At 38.0% G+C, this 21,085-nt stretch overlaps 1 protein-coding gene across 1 annotated transcript in view; it reads right to left on the reverse strand.

The window, feature by feature from the left end:
• Positions 1-233: 233 nt before the first annotated feature.
• Positions 234-21,085, reverse strand: part of LOC114656701 (intelectin-2-like) — a 33,506-nt gene continuing 12,654 nt past the window's right edge. Inside the window, exons 3-6 of the mRNA XM_028808329.2 lie at positions 20,852-21,010; positions 18,102-18,222; positions 9,000-9,103; positions 234-508 (exon numbers count right to left, since the gene is read on the reverse strand). Coding sequence (XP_028664162.2) covers positions 356-508; positions 9,000-9,103; positions 18,102-18,222; positions 20,852-21,010 — 537 coding nt within the window. The 3' untranslated portion in view covers positions 234-355. The remainder of the gene's footprint in view (positions 509-8,999; positions 9,104-18,101; positions 18,223-20,851; positions 21,011-21,085) is intronic.

A 21,085-nucleotide genomic window follows, 5' to 3' on the forward strand; every position in this document is an offset into this window, starting at 1 on the left:
TCCTCATCTTCCAGCAGACTTTGTTGTGCCAAACTTAAATAAATAGTAAATTTATTTGTTAAAATGTTCACAAAATGTCCCTTTTTAAGGACGAAAATGTTGTATCACTTTAAACCCCCTAATTACTTTCAGAGGATGCTTTGTGTAATTTAGGGTTGCCCATCTTGTATTTTGAGATAAAGTTACTTCTAACTGCATCAAGGCACTCCTTGAACATTTTGATTTAATGCTTTTCATTTTATTTGAGTCAAAAAAAAGTACAGTATTTGTATAATATCAAAGTACCACAAAATTTGAATGCATATGCTCCATGTTTTATTTCATTAAATTTTAAGATCTGAGATCTAAACATAGCTCAGCGATAGAACAGCAACACAGTTGACTCAGTTATTGTTTTCGTTGCACTCCATCTATCGTGTGTTCCATAACCACTCCAGTCCCAACCTGCAATTTCTCCACATTGCTTAGGGCTACCTTCAGGAAAGAACCCGGTACCACCAAAACAAACCTAGAATAGAAGAAAATAATACAAATTAGGACATTTATGTTTTGCATAAAAAAAGACTTCACAGAAAGGACTGGTATAATCACAAATTATATGTTACACATTATTGACGATATTGTGAATGTAGTACAAAGTGACAATTTTCAGTTAATTTTCACTGATAATGTATTGTACATTTTCAAAAAAAACTTTTTTATGCATTAAATAGCTTAACTTTTAGGTAACTCTTTTGCTTATTACCCTGCATTAAGATGGAAAAAATGTAAAAAAAAAAACATCAAAAGGATAATTGTGAAAGCTTACAAAAAATAATTGCATTAGCAATCAAAAGAATGAATAGTCAGTATTACTAGTAGACACAACAATAACTCAGTTATGTTTAATAGGTCTACATTACATATTTAATTGTAATAAATTAAAACATCTTTAAGTTAGTGAAAAACTGAAATAATGCAGCCTATTGGGATGTAACAACACAAAAACCTAAATTGTTAAATATAAACAAAGCTAAAAAGTTAAAGTGAATCAGCTATTACAACTGAAATCGAAAGTAATGTTCATTGGTACAGACTACCATTACCAAAGGGAAACAAATAATCAGAGAATGAGCTTTAGATTTGCTAACAAATGTATCTTCTTAGGTGGAATCCGTGGGCAAAGGAATGAATTAAGAGGACAGTTGTGATAGGATTTGTCCAGCATTGAACCTGCAAAGTTAGTTCTTAAAGGACAATGCCATAAGCCGAATTGTTGACAACAGTGTTCACACCATATCAGTAAGATGCTTAGCGCCAAACATTAAAAATGATGATGAATCTTGCCTGTTTGCTAATTACTAAATTATTTAATATATAACATTTTTACCTTTGAGTCTAACAAATATTCCTAAGTGTTTTCTTTAACACTAGAATTACCAGAGCTTACGAGAAAACTCGTAAATCCGGCCCACCTTAAATCCGTTCACACCTCTCCATCAGCGTCTTTTGTCCTGTAAATGTACAGATTAAGACAAGCAGCATGCAGCTGGCTATTCCATCCCCACACCGTCGCAGAAAGTTCACAAAATTCTCCCAGCTTATGCCTTGTTTGATTATCTGTGAGTGAGTGAACTGCTGGAGTTTTAGAGTGGAAATAATAGATTGTTATTTGGAACACATGCATTTCATGTGTGTTCCATTTCTACAGTAATCTGTGTAAAACACATTGTTAAAATAGAAACTTTTTCATATTTTAGTAATAAATGTTACAAAATGTAGGCATAAACTATAGAATGTGTGAAGCCTGAATTCCAAAGATCAAATAAACACTTTCACAAAAGGGTCAAGGACAATACAACGGCTTCTGTGGCATAGTGGTAAGATTTGTCGACTTATAATCAAGAGTCCCCGGTTCGATCCTCACTGTCTCCTGTATTTGCTGTTTTCAGTAGTGAGCTGCTCTTATTGTTAATATTATACAGTACACACATACATTTGGTTTGCATCTGTAACAGACCGTGTACATTTATAGTACTGTACTTATAAATGTTACCTTTTTTTCACTTTTATTCTCTCACTCATGATCACCATACATACACCGCCCTAGGGATTGGACGCTGTTAGTTTTTATTTGAACCTGGGAATAACTGTGGATGTGAGTAGTGTTTTGAGGCAATGGAACTGGACATTTTTTGATCTGGAGGGATAAAAGCTGACACACAAACGCTGCTGAATCTGCCTTCTTTGTATCTCACCGTCACTTTATTTTTTTTTATTCAGTTTTATTGAGTGTTCCTGCTGCACTGAATAAGCTCACGTCTTCTGGTGCACGATGTGCATGATTTATTATATTTAACTTTGTTGATGGGCGGCACGGTGGCGCAGTGGGTAGCGCTGCTGCCTCGCAGTTGGGAGATCTGGGGACCTGGGTTCGCTTCCCGGGTCCTCCCTGCGTGGAGTTTGCATGTTCTCCCCGTGTCTGCGTGGGTTTCCTCCGGGCGTTCCGGTTTCCTCCCACAGTCCAAAGACATGCAGGTTAGGTGGATTGGCGATTCTAAATTGGCCCTAGTGTTTGCTTGGTGTGTGGGTGTGTTTGTGTGTGTCCTGTGGTGGGTTGGCACCCTGCCCAGGATTGTTTCCTGCCTTGTGCCCTGTGTTGGCTGGGATTGGCTCCAGCAGACCCCCGTGACCCTGTGTTCGGATTCAGCGGGTTGGAAAATGGATGGATGGAACTTTGTTGATACTGATTTTGATCTCTTCTATAGCTAATTGTTTGTCACACAACTTATGATAATCAATATCTATGCTTCTTGCACTTTCTTTACTACTTTTTAGAAATGCATCAATATTAGCTTCAGATTGTAAGTGCTCTAGTTGTATAATGTTTGTATAATGTTTGATAGAACTGAGTCATGCATGAAGTAATTTCCATTATGCTATGTGTAATATTATCTTTAATTCATAGTTTATCTAAAAAATAAACTCTATGTTCCTTTTTTTCTAATTTACAAAAGTACTTTGTATTGTTCTCTCCTTGTTTCATCCATTTTTCCCTTGACGTTATAAATTCTGCTTTAGCTTTATCTTCAACTGTAACATTTCTCTTTGTTGGACTGGGTAATTTCTACAGTTTCTTTAATAATTTTATCATCTTTTATCATTTTATATATAGATAATTACTTAACTCCTTTAATAGCCAGTTTTTTTATGTCATAAAGTACCAATATTTCCCAAATACATTATTTAATATGGCCTGTTCTTTACAACACTGGATAATAATTTTTAAAATCTTCTATGAATTTTGTGCCCTTGAGAAGTTCTGTTTTAAATTTTCAATACTAGGAGAAGTTCAATCCATAAACTGATGGCATCAGCTTGGAACCTGGAAGGTTTCTGGCGCACAATATAAAATGCCCTTACGTATTACTCAAATTCCCACTACCTAATTTACCCCCTATGTCTCTGCTGAAATAAAAGACTATGTGATGGAGACTATCTGTAAGTCTTAGCAACCTGCCAAACTGGATATAAATTCAAAAAATGTGGGTAACCTATACATTATTTGCAGAGGTGGGTAGTAACGAGTTACATTTACTCCGTTACATTTACTTGAGTAACTTTTTAAAAAAAATGTACTTCTAAGAGTAGTTTTACTGCACCATACTTTTTACTTTTACTTGAGTACATTTGTGAAGAAGAAACGCTACTCTTACTCTGCTACATTGGGCAACACTCGAATCGTTACTTTTTTTCCATTAGACACAGTACGCTATATTTTTGCCAGAGAGAATCCGCCAGTGGATCTACTACATGATTGTTTCACCAATCAGACTTAGCAACAATAATCACAAGACTCCATTTCACAAATCAGACGTAGCCATGCAGTCACATGACCACACACAAACTGTCGCCTCCTAGCGGCACAAATTACTCACAGACAGCGGACAGAGAAAGAAAGAATACTGTACATGAAAAATGAGAGCCACGTTCCGCTGAAGCTTAACTATCACTTCACTGAGTGAAGAACAAGCACGTTTTAACCAAACATGCACAGACACAGACAGTCAAGGTAAAGTGAGACTTCTTGTACGTGCAGAAGCTGCCTTGTTCTAATGTTATTTTCTATCAGCTGTGCTATTTGGAGGGCAAGTGAATATGCAGTATTATACTGTCAGTGTACAGCAGGGGTGCCCACACTGTTTTTGGCTTGCGAGCTACTTTTAAAATTACCAGGTCGAAATGATGTGCCTACATTAAAAATTATATATATCTATACTAATTAATAAAAGGCAAAGCCCTCACTGACTCACTGACTGACTGACTGACTGACTGACTGACTGACTGACTCACTCATCACTAATTGTCCAACTTCCCGTGTAGGTGGAAGGCTAAAATTTGGCAGGCTGATTCCTTACAGCTTACTTACAAAAGTTAGGCAGGTTTCATTTCGAAATTCAACGCGTAATGGTCATAACTGGAACCTCTTTTTTGACAATATACTGTAATGGACGGCAGCTCGTTGGCCGTGGGAGGCGGAGTTGAGTGTCACTTCATCACGCCTCCCACGTAATCACGTGAAAAGACTGTGAATGCAGTAGGGAGAAATGAAGGAAGAGCCACAAACAGCGAAGAACAAAAAATTCATTAAACAATTGAGAAGGGAGCGAAACAATAAGAAGCGAGCAAGTGAAGCATACAAGCATCTTCATAAGGGAAACAAAGCACGGTGTAAAACGTAAGTTTAAATTAAGTTTATTGAAACGTTCCTCGTTGTGGATTGCAATAACATATTCGCGAGATAAAAGAACGCAGTAGGGAGAAATGAAGGAAGAGCCGCAAACAGCGAAGAACAAAAAATTCATTAAACAATTGAGAAGGGAGCAAAACAACAATAAGAAGCGAGCGAGTGAAGCATACAAGCATGTTCATAAGGGAAACAAAGCACGGTGTAAAACGTAAGTTTAAATTAAGTTTATAGAAACGCTCCCGCTGCGGATTGCAATAACATATTCGCGAGATAAAAGTTTAATGAGAAGACACGAGGTATAAATGAACCACACGCCGTAGCGCAACGTTACGGGCAACAGTTTCAACCATTCTATGATCTGCTTCTCGCAACTGAAAGACGGCACATGGCGGATGTTAGCCGACTTGCTGACCGCAACGTTAGGGGCTTCAACTCTGGCACTGACGATAGAGATTCGATTCCCGAGAGGGGATGCAGTGAGTGTGTATGCCTGATGAGCCCAGAATTAGGGAGAAACACGTGTCGCATACTCTTTGCATTATTTGAAAGTAAACTATTAAAACCATTCTATGATCAGCTTCTGGGAACAGAAAGAGGGCACGTGGTGGATGTAAGGCGACTTCCTGACCAACCACAAGCGTAACCTGGCAGGTAACCACCCATACAGTCAGATTGTGATTCAGAAAATGAATGCCATGAATGTAATTACCACGATCTACATACTGTCAAATAAACAAAACACACGCTGTAGCGCGACAGCTGTGAAAAGCGAGGTTCACAAAAAAACAGATCCTTAACAAATTGTTATTGGTATATTTTCGATCTGTTTAAAAAGGTTTTCTTTTCTTCTTAAAAAATTAAAAGCAGTACTTCGCCGCAACGAAGCGCGAGAATTTGGCTATATATATCTGCTTCTCGCAATTAAAAGAGGGCACGTGGCGGATTTTAGACGACTTCATGACCAAACATAAGTGTTACCTGCCAGGTAGGGTTACCACTTTTAATACAAAAAAATAAGGGACGCATACTGCAGCGGGTGCCACATCCCAGTGCCAACACTTTGCAGACTGTACTTAAAAGACCCACCCTCCTCACTGGACAGTTAAAAAGACCAATCAAACTAACGATGACATCAAGTATTACCCAATCAAAAGTAGGAAAGGAGGCATCTTCATAAAATGCGTGTGGGATGATTTGCATGAGACGCTGCTTTAAAAAAAATGATAAAAAAAATACCGGACAAATCCCGTCCCGTATTGATTCAAAACAGGACACGCAATTTCATTCTCAAATACGGGATGATTCCGTATTTTAAAGGACGGGTGGCAACCCTACAGTGCCAGGTAACCGCCCATACAATCAGATTGTGATTCAGACTAGGAATGCAATGAATGTAATTACCCCGATCTACATACAAGGCGAAAGTCTTGCAACATTCAAAGATGATGGGTTGGGATAAGTTCACCATAGAACATAAAAGAGCTTATGAAGCCTTGAACCGAAAAAAGCAAGATCTCAGAGATCGTAAAAAAAAATAGGAGGTAATGTCGTTTTACTCGCTGTAGATTTTAGTCAAACATTACCAGTTATTTCACGAGGGAGACCAGCAGATGAACTCAACGCGTGTTTAAAATCCATGCTTCTCCCACGCTCGGTTATATGTCGCGTGTTCTCGGGTAGGTACACCAAAAAATGTATACATTTAAGCATGTAATGGGCAAACAAAAAATGAGGTATACCCGAAGGCACTGCAGTAGTACTTAATGTAACTTTACTTCTTAAATGCTAATGTTTTACTGTTTAATAATTTATACGCTTCTTATATGTTGTTCCAATTCTTTTATCAAAATACCAGTGACAGCGCAATGCACGATAACGTGGAGTGAATACACCATACGCATCCGCCCACGGCTGCCCTGGTGTGCGCAGATAGGAGTTGATTCTACAATAAAATAAAATAAAGATAAAAAGAGTAATACAATCATCACCCATAAAGCGGATAGTAGACGTGACGTACTATATGTGTACCAGATTTCAAGTCAATAGGTGAAACGGTTTGCCAGCTACAGGTGATTTAAAATCCTGGACAGACAAACGAATAGCCACGGTAGCAAATTACAGAAGAAGATTTTACTGTTTAATAATTTATATTTATATGAAATGTGCTTCTTATATATTACTTCATATTCTCATATGATAATGATGTTAATGTTGTTTCTATTGATTTCTATGTTATTGAAACTGCATGTATGTGTGTATATGTATGTATATATATATATATATATATATGTGTGTATACATATATATGTGTATATATATATATATATATATATATATATATATATATATATATATATATATATATATAATATATGTGTATGTGTGTATATATATATATATATATATATATATACTAGCAAAATACCCGCGCTTCACAGCGGAGAAGTAGTGTGTTAAAGAGGTTATGAAAAAGTAAAGAAAACATTTTAAAAATAACGTAACATGATTGTCAATGTAATTGTGTTGTCATTGTTATGAGTGTTGCTGTCATATATATATATATATATATATATATATATATATATATATATATATATATATATATATATATATATATATATACTGAGTATACTTTATACATAATATACAGTATATGTTGTGGTACCTTGCATAACTGAATAACCCTTATGGCACAATATGAATTCAATACATTTATGGTCACTACAGTATTTGGATTTAATAATGTTCATGTGGGAAAAAGGCTGACTCGCATAAATAAGTAGAGCCGAATAATGCAGTCAAGGAGGTAGCACATTTCCTCATGTTTGGGTACTTTTCCTCTGTGAGTAAGTTTCAAAACTGTCCATGTCAAAATCTCATCCTCCACAGTAGAGGAGTTTTAGGTGAAACAGTGTTGCAATTTTTGATGCGGGTGAATCACTCTCAACATCTTCCCTAAATGGATAGCACTTAAATGTAGCGATTGGCTCAAGTAAAGCTGAGTCTTGAAACCGACTGTCAAAGTCTGACAGACAATTTTCAATCTGCTCTGTGTAGCGTACGCTGTCAAGTTGCGCACATGCCTTCCATTGCTTCTCCAGCTCTGACGCGAGGTTTTGGGTGCTCCCCAAATCAAAGCGCTGCAGCTTTGAGTACAGATGTTGCATTTTTCGTTTGAAAGCATTAACTGAGCTAATCATATTGACCATGGTTTTCTCTTTTCCTTGCGGCTGTAAATTAAGCTTATTCAACATATTGGTCAGATTGGAAAGAAATGCCAAGTGTAGACTAACATTTAAAAAAAAATTTTTTTTAAATGCAACGCGATCTACCTGCACTAACTTTCCGATCTACCGGTCGATCGTGATCGATGTATTGGGCACCCCTGGTGTACAGTATATCTTGTCACTGTAAGTAGTTTGCACTGTTCAAACATACATGTTACTTACTGTAGGTATTGGCTTCAAAAGCTTTGTTGTGAAAAACTGAGATTTGGAACTTTGTGTTATTTGTGCATCTTTATTTTGTAAAGATGTTATTTATTTTTAATCATTTTTTATTTTATTATTTGGAAATAGCAGAATTTGCACATTATTTTATATTTTTGTCTGTCTTATTACATTTCTAAAAAATAAATAATTTATTATGATCAAACAGTTACTCAGTACTTGAGTAGTCTTTTCATCAAGTACTTTTTTTACTCTTACTTGAGTAATTTTTTGGATGACTACTTTTTACTTCTACTTGAGTAATATTATTTTGAAGTAACGCTACTCTTACTTGCGTACAATTTTTGGCTAGTCTACCCACCTCTGATTATGTGGGACTGAAGTGAACATCAAGGCAATAAGGTAAGATAATATTTTTAGTTCTTTACTTTATCTAAAAAAATGGTATTGGACTTTTGAACCATTGATTTCAATTGAATAATCAACTTCATTTTTCACCTACAACTCACTATATTTCACAAGTATACCACTTAACTCTACATAGCCCTGCACTTGTAAAGAGCATTGCATTTATTACACGGGTAGGTGCGACTACATAAAATACTCAGAAGGATAGTTTGTCTGTGGAATTCAGGCTGCCTAATATTGTAACTGAAAGTGTTAAGTAGTTTCATTTTGGAGTCTGTTTTTTTTTATTACTGCAGACACCTGGTATGTACAGCATGTCCTTGAAAAATTCAATAGAAATTTACTAACAGAGGTCTAACTAAAATTCAGCAAGTATGCACTTTAACAACACTTGGCCTTTGGATTGTACTCACATGTTCGGAGTTACACCCAATCATTTTGACTCCAGAACAGATTGCCAGAGCTGCTTGTTCAAAATTAAACACTCTAAAGGTGACATAGCCAGGTTCTGTCTCACCTGTTAAATTGCAAAAAAAAAAAAAAAATCAATCCTGTAATTCCCCATAATTTTTCAGCTGCACAACTGTACAAAGTAAAAAGCAAATGCAGTCAATTGTATGTAAATATACCAAATGTAAAAAACTTAGAATTGCTTTATTACCAAGTTTTGTGCTTGGTTTTATAAATTTCACCTGACATGAACATAATTGGTGTCTTCAAGAACTCATATGTTCTACTGTGCTAACTTAATGACTAACAAAATTTACTATTAAAGGAGGAGTGGAGGAGGGCTTGTGCCTCCTCCAGGACACGAGGGGGCGTCCTCCCTGGTTGTATTGGGGGCCACGGGTACAGAGCTTGGAAGCTCTACCCTGTAGGGGCCCGTGGCCACCGCCAGGGGGTGCCCTGATGCCTTGGGGTGCCCTGATGCCTTGGGGACCCTGGACCCCAGCGCATCCGCCACACCAGGAAATGCTGGGTGGAAGAGAAGAGGGGACACCCGGAGTGCTTCCAGGTACACAGCCGACACTTCCGCCACACTGGGGAGTGTCTGTGGAAGATTGCCGGGGAGCACCTGGAGCACATCCGGGTGTGTATAAAAGGGGCCGCCTCCCTCCAGTCATTGACAAGAGTCGGGAGGAAGTAGGATGACGTCAGGAGGAGGACAAGGAGGTGGCCTGAAGAAGGCATTGTGTTGTGGCCAGGACTTTGGGGTCTTTGGGGCTTGTGAGCACAGTATGGACAATGTATATATTGTAAATAAACATGTGTTGGGTGACATGAACGTGTCTGCCTGTCTGTGTCCGAGCCAGTCTCCACAATGCACATGAAAGTTGACGCAAAATCTACTCATTACTAAGAAAGGAATGAAATCCATACATGAGTACAGCTCTAGAAAAAATCCAAGTTCTATGGAGACAATTTCTCACAGTTTGATTTCAAATAGATGTTTTTCTTTCAGCAGACACTGACTGGAACTAAATTTTCTGTGCTTACCAGCATTGTCAAAGTGTTACGATCTTCTTTACTGAAATATGCTATATATGATAAAGACAGATTGGCTGGCATTATTAGAGTAGAGACTTTGCAGGCAAAGTACCAGAGATGATGCATTACTGAACATAAATTTGGCATTTAATGGTAGAGTGTTAAAGGGGTTCCCAGCAACATTCTGATCTTTCCTTCACCCGTTACAATCTCTTCCTAACCGGGTGCTTTTAATATGTTTATTTTTTTATTTTTATTTTTTAACCAACATTACAAAGATCATATAAATACTGTTGATCAATTAATTTATTCCTATAAAGAGCCCTTCCTCATATAAGTCCTATGTGCTTTTCACAAACTACAAATAATCAATAAATGATTTCAAGCATAAAATTATATACAACTAAAACAATCACATTGCCCTGAACAAACAAAATACATACAGTAATGCAGTTTGTACACAGAAATGTACACATATATTCTAACAAGCAATCAAAAATTATAGCTTAAGAATTCAATTGTTTTAGATCAGATGCCCCCCAAAGACCCACCACAGCCACTCTGCAATGCATCTTCACACACATTTTTACTGCTAATGTTGCCAATGTTTCTGCTACTATACTGGTCTTCTTCTTGATTTGACATTTCTTTATATTTCTGCAAGAGAATGATAGGTATTAATTCCATGTTGGTGCTTTTGTAGTGCTGCTGCCTAACATTTTCAAAATCCTGGGTTTGAAACTCAGCCAGAACACTACATTTTCTTGTAAGTATCTGTGTGGGATTTTGCCTGGGTATTTCTACATCTTAAAGATGTGCATATTACAAAACTGGTTCAGTATTGATATGTATGAGTGTATCCTGCAATGAAATAGAACTCTGTCTAAAGTTGGTTTCCATATTTTGCCAGGTGCTGCTGAAATACATACTGGTACTTTGAGATTATGAGTTCATGTTAGAAGATAAATGAATAATCTAAACTGATATCTCCTTGAGTAGGAAATGCTTACAGATTTTCCTTTTATTCTGAAAAGAGCCATTGTACTGTATTTCAGGGAAACTGAACTTGCGTTAAAAACTTATGTGAGTGTCAGCTTTCAGGATGTATTGAAGGAAGATTTAAAAAGCAATACATTCAATCAGGTAAATTATAGTACCCATAAGTAATATAATAAAAGTCGTTATGAACATGTACACCTGCTTATCCATGTAATTATCTATTAAGTCCATGTAGAAGCAGCTCAATGCAAAATATCTTGCAAATACAAGCCAGGAGCTTCAGTTAATATTCACCTCATATAATAGAATGGGGAAAAAATGTGATTTTAGTGATTTCAACCATGGGATGATTGTTGGTGCCAGACAGGCTGGATTGAGTATTTCTGTAATCTTCTTAGATTTTCATGTACAACAATTTCTAAAGTTCAAAATGGTACAAAAATTAACAACAAGTTATCGGCAGTTCTGTGGACTGAAACAAATTTTTGATGAGAGAGGTCAGAGGAGAATGGCCAGACTGGTTTGAGTTGACAGAATGACCACAGTACCTCAGATAACCACTCTGTACAATTGTGGTGAGCAGAAAAGCAATATGTCAAACCTGAAGGTGGAGGGGCTACAACAACAGAAGACCATGTTGGGTCCATTCTTGTCAGCCAAGAACATAGTGCTGAGGCTGCAGCGGGCACAGACTTGCCAAAACTGGACAGCTGCAGATTGGAAGAACATAGCCTGATCAGATGAATCTCGATTTCTGCTGAGACACGCAGATGATAGGGTCAGAATTTGGCACCACAACATGAATCCTTGCATGAAAACTGATTTGTGTCAACAGTCCAGTCTGGTGGTGAAATGGCGTGGGGAGTGATTACTTGGTACACTGTATCCCAATTAATTTCAATCAATCATTGCCTGAATCCCATGACCTATATTAATTTTTTTGCTGACCATGGGCCATGATTTACCCATGTTCTGATGGCTACTTCCAGCATAATAATGCACCATGTAAAAAAAACAAAATGTTCTCAAACTGGTTTCATGAACATGACAATGAGTTCATTGTTTTTCATTGGCCTTCTCTGTCACTGTATCGAAATGCAAAAGAACTCCATTGGGATGTGGTAGAACAGGAGATTTGCAGCATGAATGTGCAGCTGACAAATCTGCAGAAATTGTGATGCAATCATATACATATGCACCAGAACCTCAAAGGAATATTTCCAACATCATGTTGGATCCTTGTGATGTAGAATTTAGGCTGTTTTGCAGCAAATGGAGGCCCTTGCCAGTGTTAGTATAGTTTTCCCAATAGTTTGCTCAGTGAGTGTGGAAATCATCTCTTGCTATATGCATACTGTGCTTTCTCTGTGTACAATGTAGTGCAATGTATTTCTTCAGATTTTTTTAGACTTTAAGAAACTAAGGAATAATGCTGTAACTATAAAAATTCTTGAAGTTTAGTGCTTCTACCATGAAATTAATAAATTACTTTTCTGAAACTTTGTGTTCTGTGTTACAGCTTGTGACAGTGGGTGATATAGTCATCTTATGCATCAAGCCTCAGTTAGAAGTGGGTTTAACTGGCAAGTCAGGAAAAACTGATATTGCTTCTTGGAAGGAACTGGGGACACTGAGTCTGGATCTAGATCTAAGTAATGGGTGTGTATTCAAGTAGCTGATACCAAAGATGGTTAAATACCTGTCATTGAGGTAAGCCTAAATTCTGTTGGAAGATCCTCCACACTCAGGAAGGTAAGGCAAGATGTTACAATGGTTGTTCTCAGTGTGGGAAAGTGATTACCTTGGATGTGCATACTATGGGGATGTGTAGCCTCCTTAGAGTTACATTTTTTCTTTAAAAAGCATATAAAAGGTGTTGCAGTTTTTGGCTTGAAAAATTACGTATTTATTAAATCTCATCTTTCTACTGTAAAACATGCAAAACACTAAAAGTACAAAGTCAGAAGTGTATAAAGTATAATCATGATACAAATAATAATAATGATAATAATAATAATAAAAATAATGCTAATACTGTATATACTGTCAAAATGTGTTGTTTGTGTGGCATATCTTGAAGCATGGTCAAAGACACAATCCAACATCACAGTAAGGACAACAGTAGCATGATTCCTTGCAGATTTTCTTTCCAGAATGATCAGCTTTTAAACAGCACATTGCACATGTGTGACTGACATGAGACTTCACTTTTGGATTCATCAGAATCACTTTCAATTTCACAGTCCATTTCAATTTCACTGCCTGAGAACAGATTCACTTCGTCATCACTGCTCGTATCACTGTCAAGAGCGTGCAACCCCTAGGCTGCTGAAAAATGTTTCTTATGAGACACCATTATGAGGCTAGGAGAAGATGTGTCTGCACCATTGCCCAAGTAACACTCAAGCCTGTTGCTTATGCAAAACACGCCTATATTATTTCCTGAGCAATGCTCTGCATTAACACTGTTGGCATTTTTATAGACCAAGTGACGCTCGGAATTAAAGCTTCTAGCACTGTTTTACAGTCCGAGTGATGCCTGAGTCTAATGCTAATGATGTTCATAGACCAGTTTGAAGAATCCCAAAATCAAAAGAACATATCTTTCTAAAAAGAGGCAGTGGTAGAAGAATCTGGTGAAGCAGTGCACATTGCTGTGGCTTAAACGCTGTTGTGTACACATAAAAAACAACGTATTAGCAAAAGATAGGATGAAAACTACTTTTATTGCCTGTTAATCAAAGTATTAAGAAAAACTCAGCCACGGGAGATGCACAAACCAGTGTATTTCTTTGTGTTGGTCCCAAGCACAAATAAATGGGGACAGTAACATAAGGAAGGACATCTGGTATAACATTTTGCCAGATCAATTTGCAGACAACAATATAGATTTCTATACCAGGTCGGTGAAAGCTCAGGTTAACAACAGCTGCCACCAGTAGTATTAGCCACAGGGTGCTGGGGGAATTGGACTACAGTTGGTTAAAGGAGAAGAGGGGGAAGGCGTGTCCAGAGGCAGGAGGAGAGGAGGGAGGGAGGGAAGGAGAGTGGAACTGAGGGTAGGAACTTTGAATGTTGGCGGAATTTTTTTTAAAGGGAGAGAGTTAGCCAATATGATGGAGTGAAGTAAAGTTGATGTATTGTGCATGTGAGAAATTAGATGGAAGGGGAGCAAGGCTTGGTGTATCAGAGGCGGGTTCAAATTCTACCATGGTGTAGATGGGAGAAGAAATTGGGTAGGGGTTATCCTGAAGGAACAGTATGTCAAGAGTGTTTTGGAGGTGAAAAGAGTGTTGGACAGAGTTATGATTATGAAGCTGGAAATTGAAAGTGTGATAATGTATGTTATTAGTGCATATGCCCTGTAAGTTGAGTGTGTGATGGATGAGAAAGAAGATTTCTGGAGTGAGCTGGATGAAGTAGTGGAGAGTGAACGTGTACCCAAGGTAGAGAGAATGGTGAATGGAGCGGATTTCAATGGACATGTTGGTGTAGGGAACAGAGGAGACGAAAAGGTGATGGGTAGGTATGGTGTCAAGGAGAGGAATGAAGAAGGTCAGGTGGTAGTAGATTTTTTGAAAAGGATGGACATGGCTCTGGTGAATATGTATTTTTAAAAGAGGGAAGAACACAGGATGATGTACAAGAGTGGAGGAAAATGCACACAGGTAGATTATATCCTATGCAGGAAGGTCACTCTGAAGGAGATTGGAGACTGCAAAGTGGTGGCAGAGGATGAAGCAGTTAGGCAGCATAGGATGGTGGTCTGTAGAATGACATTGAAGATCAAGAAGAGGAGGAGAGTGAGGGCAGAGCCAAGGATCAAATAGTGGAAGTTGAAAAAAATAGACTGTAAAGTGGAGATCAGGGAAAAGGTATGACAGGTATTAGGTGGTAGTGAAGAGTTACCAGATAGCTGGGCAACTACAGCAGAAGTGGCAAGAGAGACAACTAGTGGGGTGCTTGATGATACATCTGGAAAGAGGAAGGAGGACCAAGAAACCTGGTGATGGAATGGGGAAGTACAAGAGAGTTTACATAGGAAGAGGGTGGCGAAAAAGAAGTGCGATAGTAAGAGGGATGAAGAAAGTAGACAGGAGTACAAAGAGATAAGGCGTGATGTGAAGAGAGAGGTGGCAAAGGCTAAAGATAAGGTGTATGATGAGTTACTGTATATGAGAGGTTGGACATTAAGGAGGGAGAAAAAGACCTGTACCACTTGGCTAGTCAAAGGGACTGAGCTGTGAAAGATGAGCAGCATGTTATGGTGATAAAGGATAATAATGGAAACATACTCACAAACAAGGAGTGTGTGTTGAGCAGATGGAAAGAGTACTTTGAGAGGCTGATGGATGAAGAGAATGAGAGAGAGAGAGTGAAGGTTGAATAATGTGGAGATTGTGAGCCAGGAAATGCAATGGATTAGCAAGGAGGAAGTAAGGACAGCTATTAAGAGGATGAAGAATGGGAAGGCTAATGGTCCAGATGACATACCTGTACAAGTAGCAGAGTGTTTAGGAGAGATGGCAGTGGAGTCTTTAACCAAAGATTGTTTAATGCAATGTTGGAAAGTGAAAGGATGCCTGAGGAGTGGAGTAGAAGTGTACTGGCACAGATTTTTAAGAATAAGGGTGATGTGCAGAACTGTAATAACTACAGAGGGATAAAATTGATCAGCCACAGCATGAAGTTATGGGAAAGAGTAGTAGAAGCTAGGTTAAGAAAGGAGTGATGATTAGCAAGCAACAGTATGGTTTCATGCTGGGAAGGAGCACTACAGATGCGATGCTTGATCTGAGGGTGTTGATGAAGAAGTATAGAGAAGCCTAAAAAGAACTGCATTGTGTCTTTGTGGACCTAGAGAATGTATTTGACAGGGTGGAAGGAGTGATGAATGCATTTAAGGTGGAGGTGGGATTACATCAGGGATCAGCTTTTTCTTATTTGTAATGGTGATGGACAGATTGACAGAGAAGATTAGACTGAACTCCCCATGGACTATTATGTTTGCAGATGACATTGTGATCTGTAGCCAGCAGGTTGAGGATGCCCTAGAGAGGTGAAGATATGCTCTAGAGATGAGAGGAATAAACATCAGTAGGATCAAGACAGAATACATGTGCGTGAAAGAAACGAAGGTCAGAGGAATGGTGAAGCAGGGAGTAGAGATGACGAAGTTGGATGAGTTAAAATACTTCGGATCAACAGTACAGAGTAATGGGGAGTGTGGACGAGAGGTGTAGAAGAGTGTGCAGGCAGGGTGGAGTGGGTGGAGAAGAGTGTCAGGAGTGATTTATAACGAACAGGTATCAGCAAGAAAGGGAAGGTCTATAAGACGGTAATTGAAACCATCTATGTTATAAGGAATGGAGATGGTGGCACTGACAAAAAGACAGGAGACAGAGCTGAAGGTGACAGAGTTAAAGATGTTAAGTTTTGCATTGGGTATGATGAGGATGGACAGGATTAAGAACAAGTACATCAGCTCAGGTTGAACAGTTTGGAGACAAGGAAAAATTGTGTTGGTTTGGACATTTGCAGAGGAGAGATACTGGGTATATTGGAAGAAGGATGCTAGGGATGGAGCTTCCAGGCAAGGAGAAAAGATGAAGACCTAAGAGAAGGTCAATGGATGTGGTGAGAAAGGACATTCATGTGGTGGGTGTGACTGAGCAAGATGCAATGGAAGGAAGGTATGGAAACAGGTGACCTACTGTGGCAACCCCTAACAGAATCAGCCGAAAGATGAAGAAGAACTGTAGTATTAAGAAAGCATTTCAATGGCAGGGCTATGGGGTTGGTAGTTTACTTTTTTAAAATTAGGAAATTAGGAGGGATTCTATTTATCAAAGAACTATACTCCACAGACTTCCTGGAAAAGTCACTGTCAGGATGCTAGAATACATACATTGACTGAAGGCACAGCGGCACTGGATTGAGACTGTACATCTCCAAATCAGAGCTCATGGTCCCTTTCCCCCTAAAACTCATGAGAAGTTAGTTAGTGAGTAGACAAATGTATTTAATTAATTAATTAATCTACAGAGTAGTGGTAAAGTAAGATCTACATCCTACAGCTCTTCATTTGCTCAATATTCTCAATACTTATGTAAGGTTACTGATATTTTAAATGAATTCCTATGTACTAATGGTGCAATTGAGATTTCTTTGATAGGTTAAAAGGCCCAATCTATGATTTGGTAAGGAGTTTGACATACTTTTCTGACAGAAAGGAATCATTTAAGGTGATTTCTAGCAAGAATGGCCCATGTGTTTGATGGGGTATGTGTAACAAGAATTGTTCTGTGGTACAAGTGAAAAAGTGCAAAAGGATGGATACTTATAGGCACTCTGAGTTATTGTAACATGTTCTATTCAATGATTATGAAGTCATTTGGTTTTCATTACATTTTTTCATGTATAAATTCTTAGCAATTCAATACAATAAACATAACGGCCACGGAAAATCACCACCGTTCCCTTATATCCAGGCCACAACCTTTTTGTACTTCTTCCACCAGCCAGACATTATAGATTAATATATGCCAAAACAAGCAGATATATGAACAGTTTTTCCCACAGGCCATCAAGCTAACAAATGGTTAATTCAGCTTAATCAGGTTGGGTACCCCACTCACCGGCCTCCCAGGGTCTTGCAAAACTGTTCACATATTGTTAATTCTTGTTTTGCAGTGTTTATTTCAGTGTTTCTTGATCTGAGTTACACTCTGCACTTTGTATGCATACATACCTGTATATTTACATTCTCTGTCTTTTTTTATGGCAGGTGTGTGATTAACTGTTGTGTGTATGTCAATTATGCAACTTATACTTGGAGAGTCAACAAAACCGGAGACTAATTTCTTGTATAAATGTGATTATGATAAATTTGAAATGTAGACAAAATGTAATGGAATCACTTTATAACATACTTTAAACACGGTAATGTATTGTAATCATGTATTAGAGGCATTCATTTTTACCTTTTCAATATGTTTTACATTCTTATTAAATTAGCATATTCTTACCATATGTTTCTGGCCCATACATTTCTTTAAAATTTTTTGCATCCCCCTTTTCAAAAACAATAGGAATAGAAGGCCCATTATCAGTTTTGCACACACCACCTTTGTATTTCAATGGAAAATGCTACAAAACACAAAACAAAAAATATCACATGTAGTATTAAGGAAAGGAAAATTGCTACCACTCAAATGCACCTTTCTTCACATAAATTTTACAAAACCTTTTACATACAGTAAGATAATAAGACTAAGATAAGCACACTTTTATATGTTATAGATATTCAGTATTTTGTGTAGCTTTTCATTTTTTCAAACCTGCTTTTTAAAATCCACTACCAATAGATGAGATTGACTGTCAGAACGTAATCACTATTAAATAAATAGATAGATAGATAGATAGATAGATAGATAGATAGATAGATAGATAGATAGATAGATAGATAGATAGATAGATAGATAGATAGATAGATAGATAGATAGATAGATAGATAGATAGATAGATACTTTAATATAACATGTACAGCAGTATAAACCATACTTGAAGAGAAAGTCCAACTTTAAATAATATAATCAGAAAGTCAAGTTATGCATCAATTGTATTATTCTGCTTGAATGTCCTTAACTATAATTTGACATGCAGTAATGTGTCACTTGTTGGCCTAACTCAACAAATGTACCATATCCAAAAAAAAAGGAAACAATGCCATGAAACATTACTAGAATTATGATTACACTGCCTTATGGCAAATGGGCACTACCAATGCAACAGGTGAGCAGTGATGGACAATAGTTATTCCAATTTATTTATTAAAGATTAATGTTTTTTCTGTAATTATTGCCAAGTGCTAAAAGTATGTTTCACGTCATCAACATCAGAGCATCTGGAGGTAATATCACTGGATGCAGTAATTTTTTTTGGTAGAGGTGAATGGGACAACTAAAATTACTAGCTTTTAAATCTAAACAGACATCTGTTTGACAGATGCTAAGAAATTTTTTTAAATTTTGCAAACCACCATATACCGTATATACTCGAGTATAAGCTGACCCGAAAATAAGCTGAGGTACCTAATTTTACCTACAAAAACTGGAAAAACTTATTGACTCGAGTATAAGCCTAGGGTGGGAAATGTAGCAGCTACTGGCAAGTTTCAATAATCAAAATAAATACAGTGGAACCTCGGTTCACGAACATCTCAGTACACGTACAACTTGGTTTACGACCAAAAAGTTCTCCAAACTTTTGCCTCGGTTCACGACCACACACTCGGTATATGAACAAGCCAGTTTCCCTTTCAGTTTGTACATGTTCAGTCTCTCCCTGTGCATTTCCTGTGCAGCGAGCGAGCGAGTAAGAGAGAGAGAGCGCAACACACACACACACAAACACAGAGGCAGTGCAAGAGAGAGAGACGCAGACACACAGGCAGCACGAGAGAGAGAGCTGGACACATTAAGGTAGGAAGGCAGTTAAAGAATACACTGTTCAAATGTTCTTTTTTTTTCCCCTGTGCTTTAAACTCATTAAAAAAAGTGTTTATACAGCAATCGGGTTGCAAGGCTATAGCGGGAACTGTTGCAATGTTACTTTCTTGGTTGCTTGTGGTTGGTTTTTAAATAAAGTTCGGATTTGTTCAAATGTTCCTTTTTTTTCCCCCTGTGCTTAAAACTCATTAAAAAGAGTGTTTATACAGCGATCGGGTTGTAAGGCTACAGCGCGAACTGCTGCAATGTTACAGAGAGAGAGAGAGAGAGCGGGCTCGCATGCTGATGAGAGAGAGAGAGAGAGAGAGAGAGAGAGAGAGAAAGCACGTGCAGCTCAGCAGGGAACCTGGGTGTTTGTGTCAGTGTTATTCAATGTTTTTTACATTAGTTTACTATTACACTGTGCATTCTATGGTGTAATTAACTATATTTGTGCTTAAAAATCTTTACAAAAATATATTTACATACAGTTCGTACGGTCTGGAACGGATTAATTGTATTTACATACAATCCTATGGGGGAAATTGCTTTGGTTCACGACCAAATCAGTTTACGACCAGAGGTTTGGACCGAATTATGGTCATGAACCGAGGTTCCACTGTACCAATAAAATTAACATATATTAATTTAAATCTTTAAAAACAAGCCCTGTGCATTCTTTAAATGCCTTCTCTGCCTTATGCAGCCAGCCCTCTCTCTCGCTCGCTGTCTCTCTCATTCGCCGTGTGCGCGCACGTGTGTGCGTGTCTCTCGCACCGCGCGTGTGTGTCTCTCTCACAGGCGTGTGTGTGTGTGTCTCTCGCATGGTGCGTGTGTGTGTGTCTCTCGCACGACACGTGCGCGTGTGTGTGTGTGTGTCTCTCTCTCTCTCGTGGTGTGCGTGCGTGTGTGTCTCTCTCGGCGCAGGTGTGTGTGTGTCTCTCTCTCTGCATGTGTGTGTCTGTATGTCTCTCTCTCTCTCGCTCACAGCAGGACCTGACTCGAATATAAGCCGAGGGTGACGTTTTTCAACACATTTTGGGTGCTGAAAAACTCGGCTTATATTCGAGTATATACGGTAGTATGACTAAAAAACTAGCACTGTTAATTTCTGGTCATTCTTAAAATTTGTTTTGCACTGTAAATTAAAATAACAGATGTATTAAAAACAGTTACAACAATTTTAAAGTCAGTTTATTCACTGTATGAATAAAATAAAGATAACTTTTTGCCCCCAGTCTATCAGAACTAGATGGTTGCATATTTAAGTAAAGTGTTACTGTACTTACCTGAAAGAGTCCATGAAGATTTCCTCCATACCTTGGGAAAAATTTACTGTTTGTGTGATACCTTGCAATGGCAGATTTCTTCCAGTTTTCCATCAAAACTAGGTTGGGAACATGCCACACTGACAAGTCCTGGGCCTGAATGTCATAATATCCTGGGTTCTGAAAAAAAAAGTGTTTTATCTTTACGTAAAAGGCAGCATATATTAAATGGTGAATCTGGGGAATTTCTACATT

The sequence above is a fragment of the Erpetoichthys calabaricus genome, chromosome 8 (assembly GCF_900747795.2).
Source record: "Erpetoichthys calabaricus chromosome 8, fErpCal1.3, whole genome shotgun sequence".
Lineage (NCBI taxonomy): Eukaryota > Metazoa > Chordata > Cladistia > Polypteriformes > Polypteridae > Erpetoichthys > Erpetoichthys calabaricus.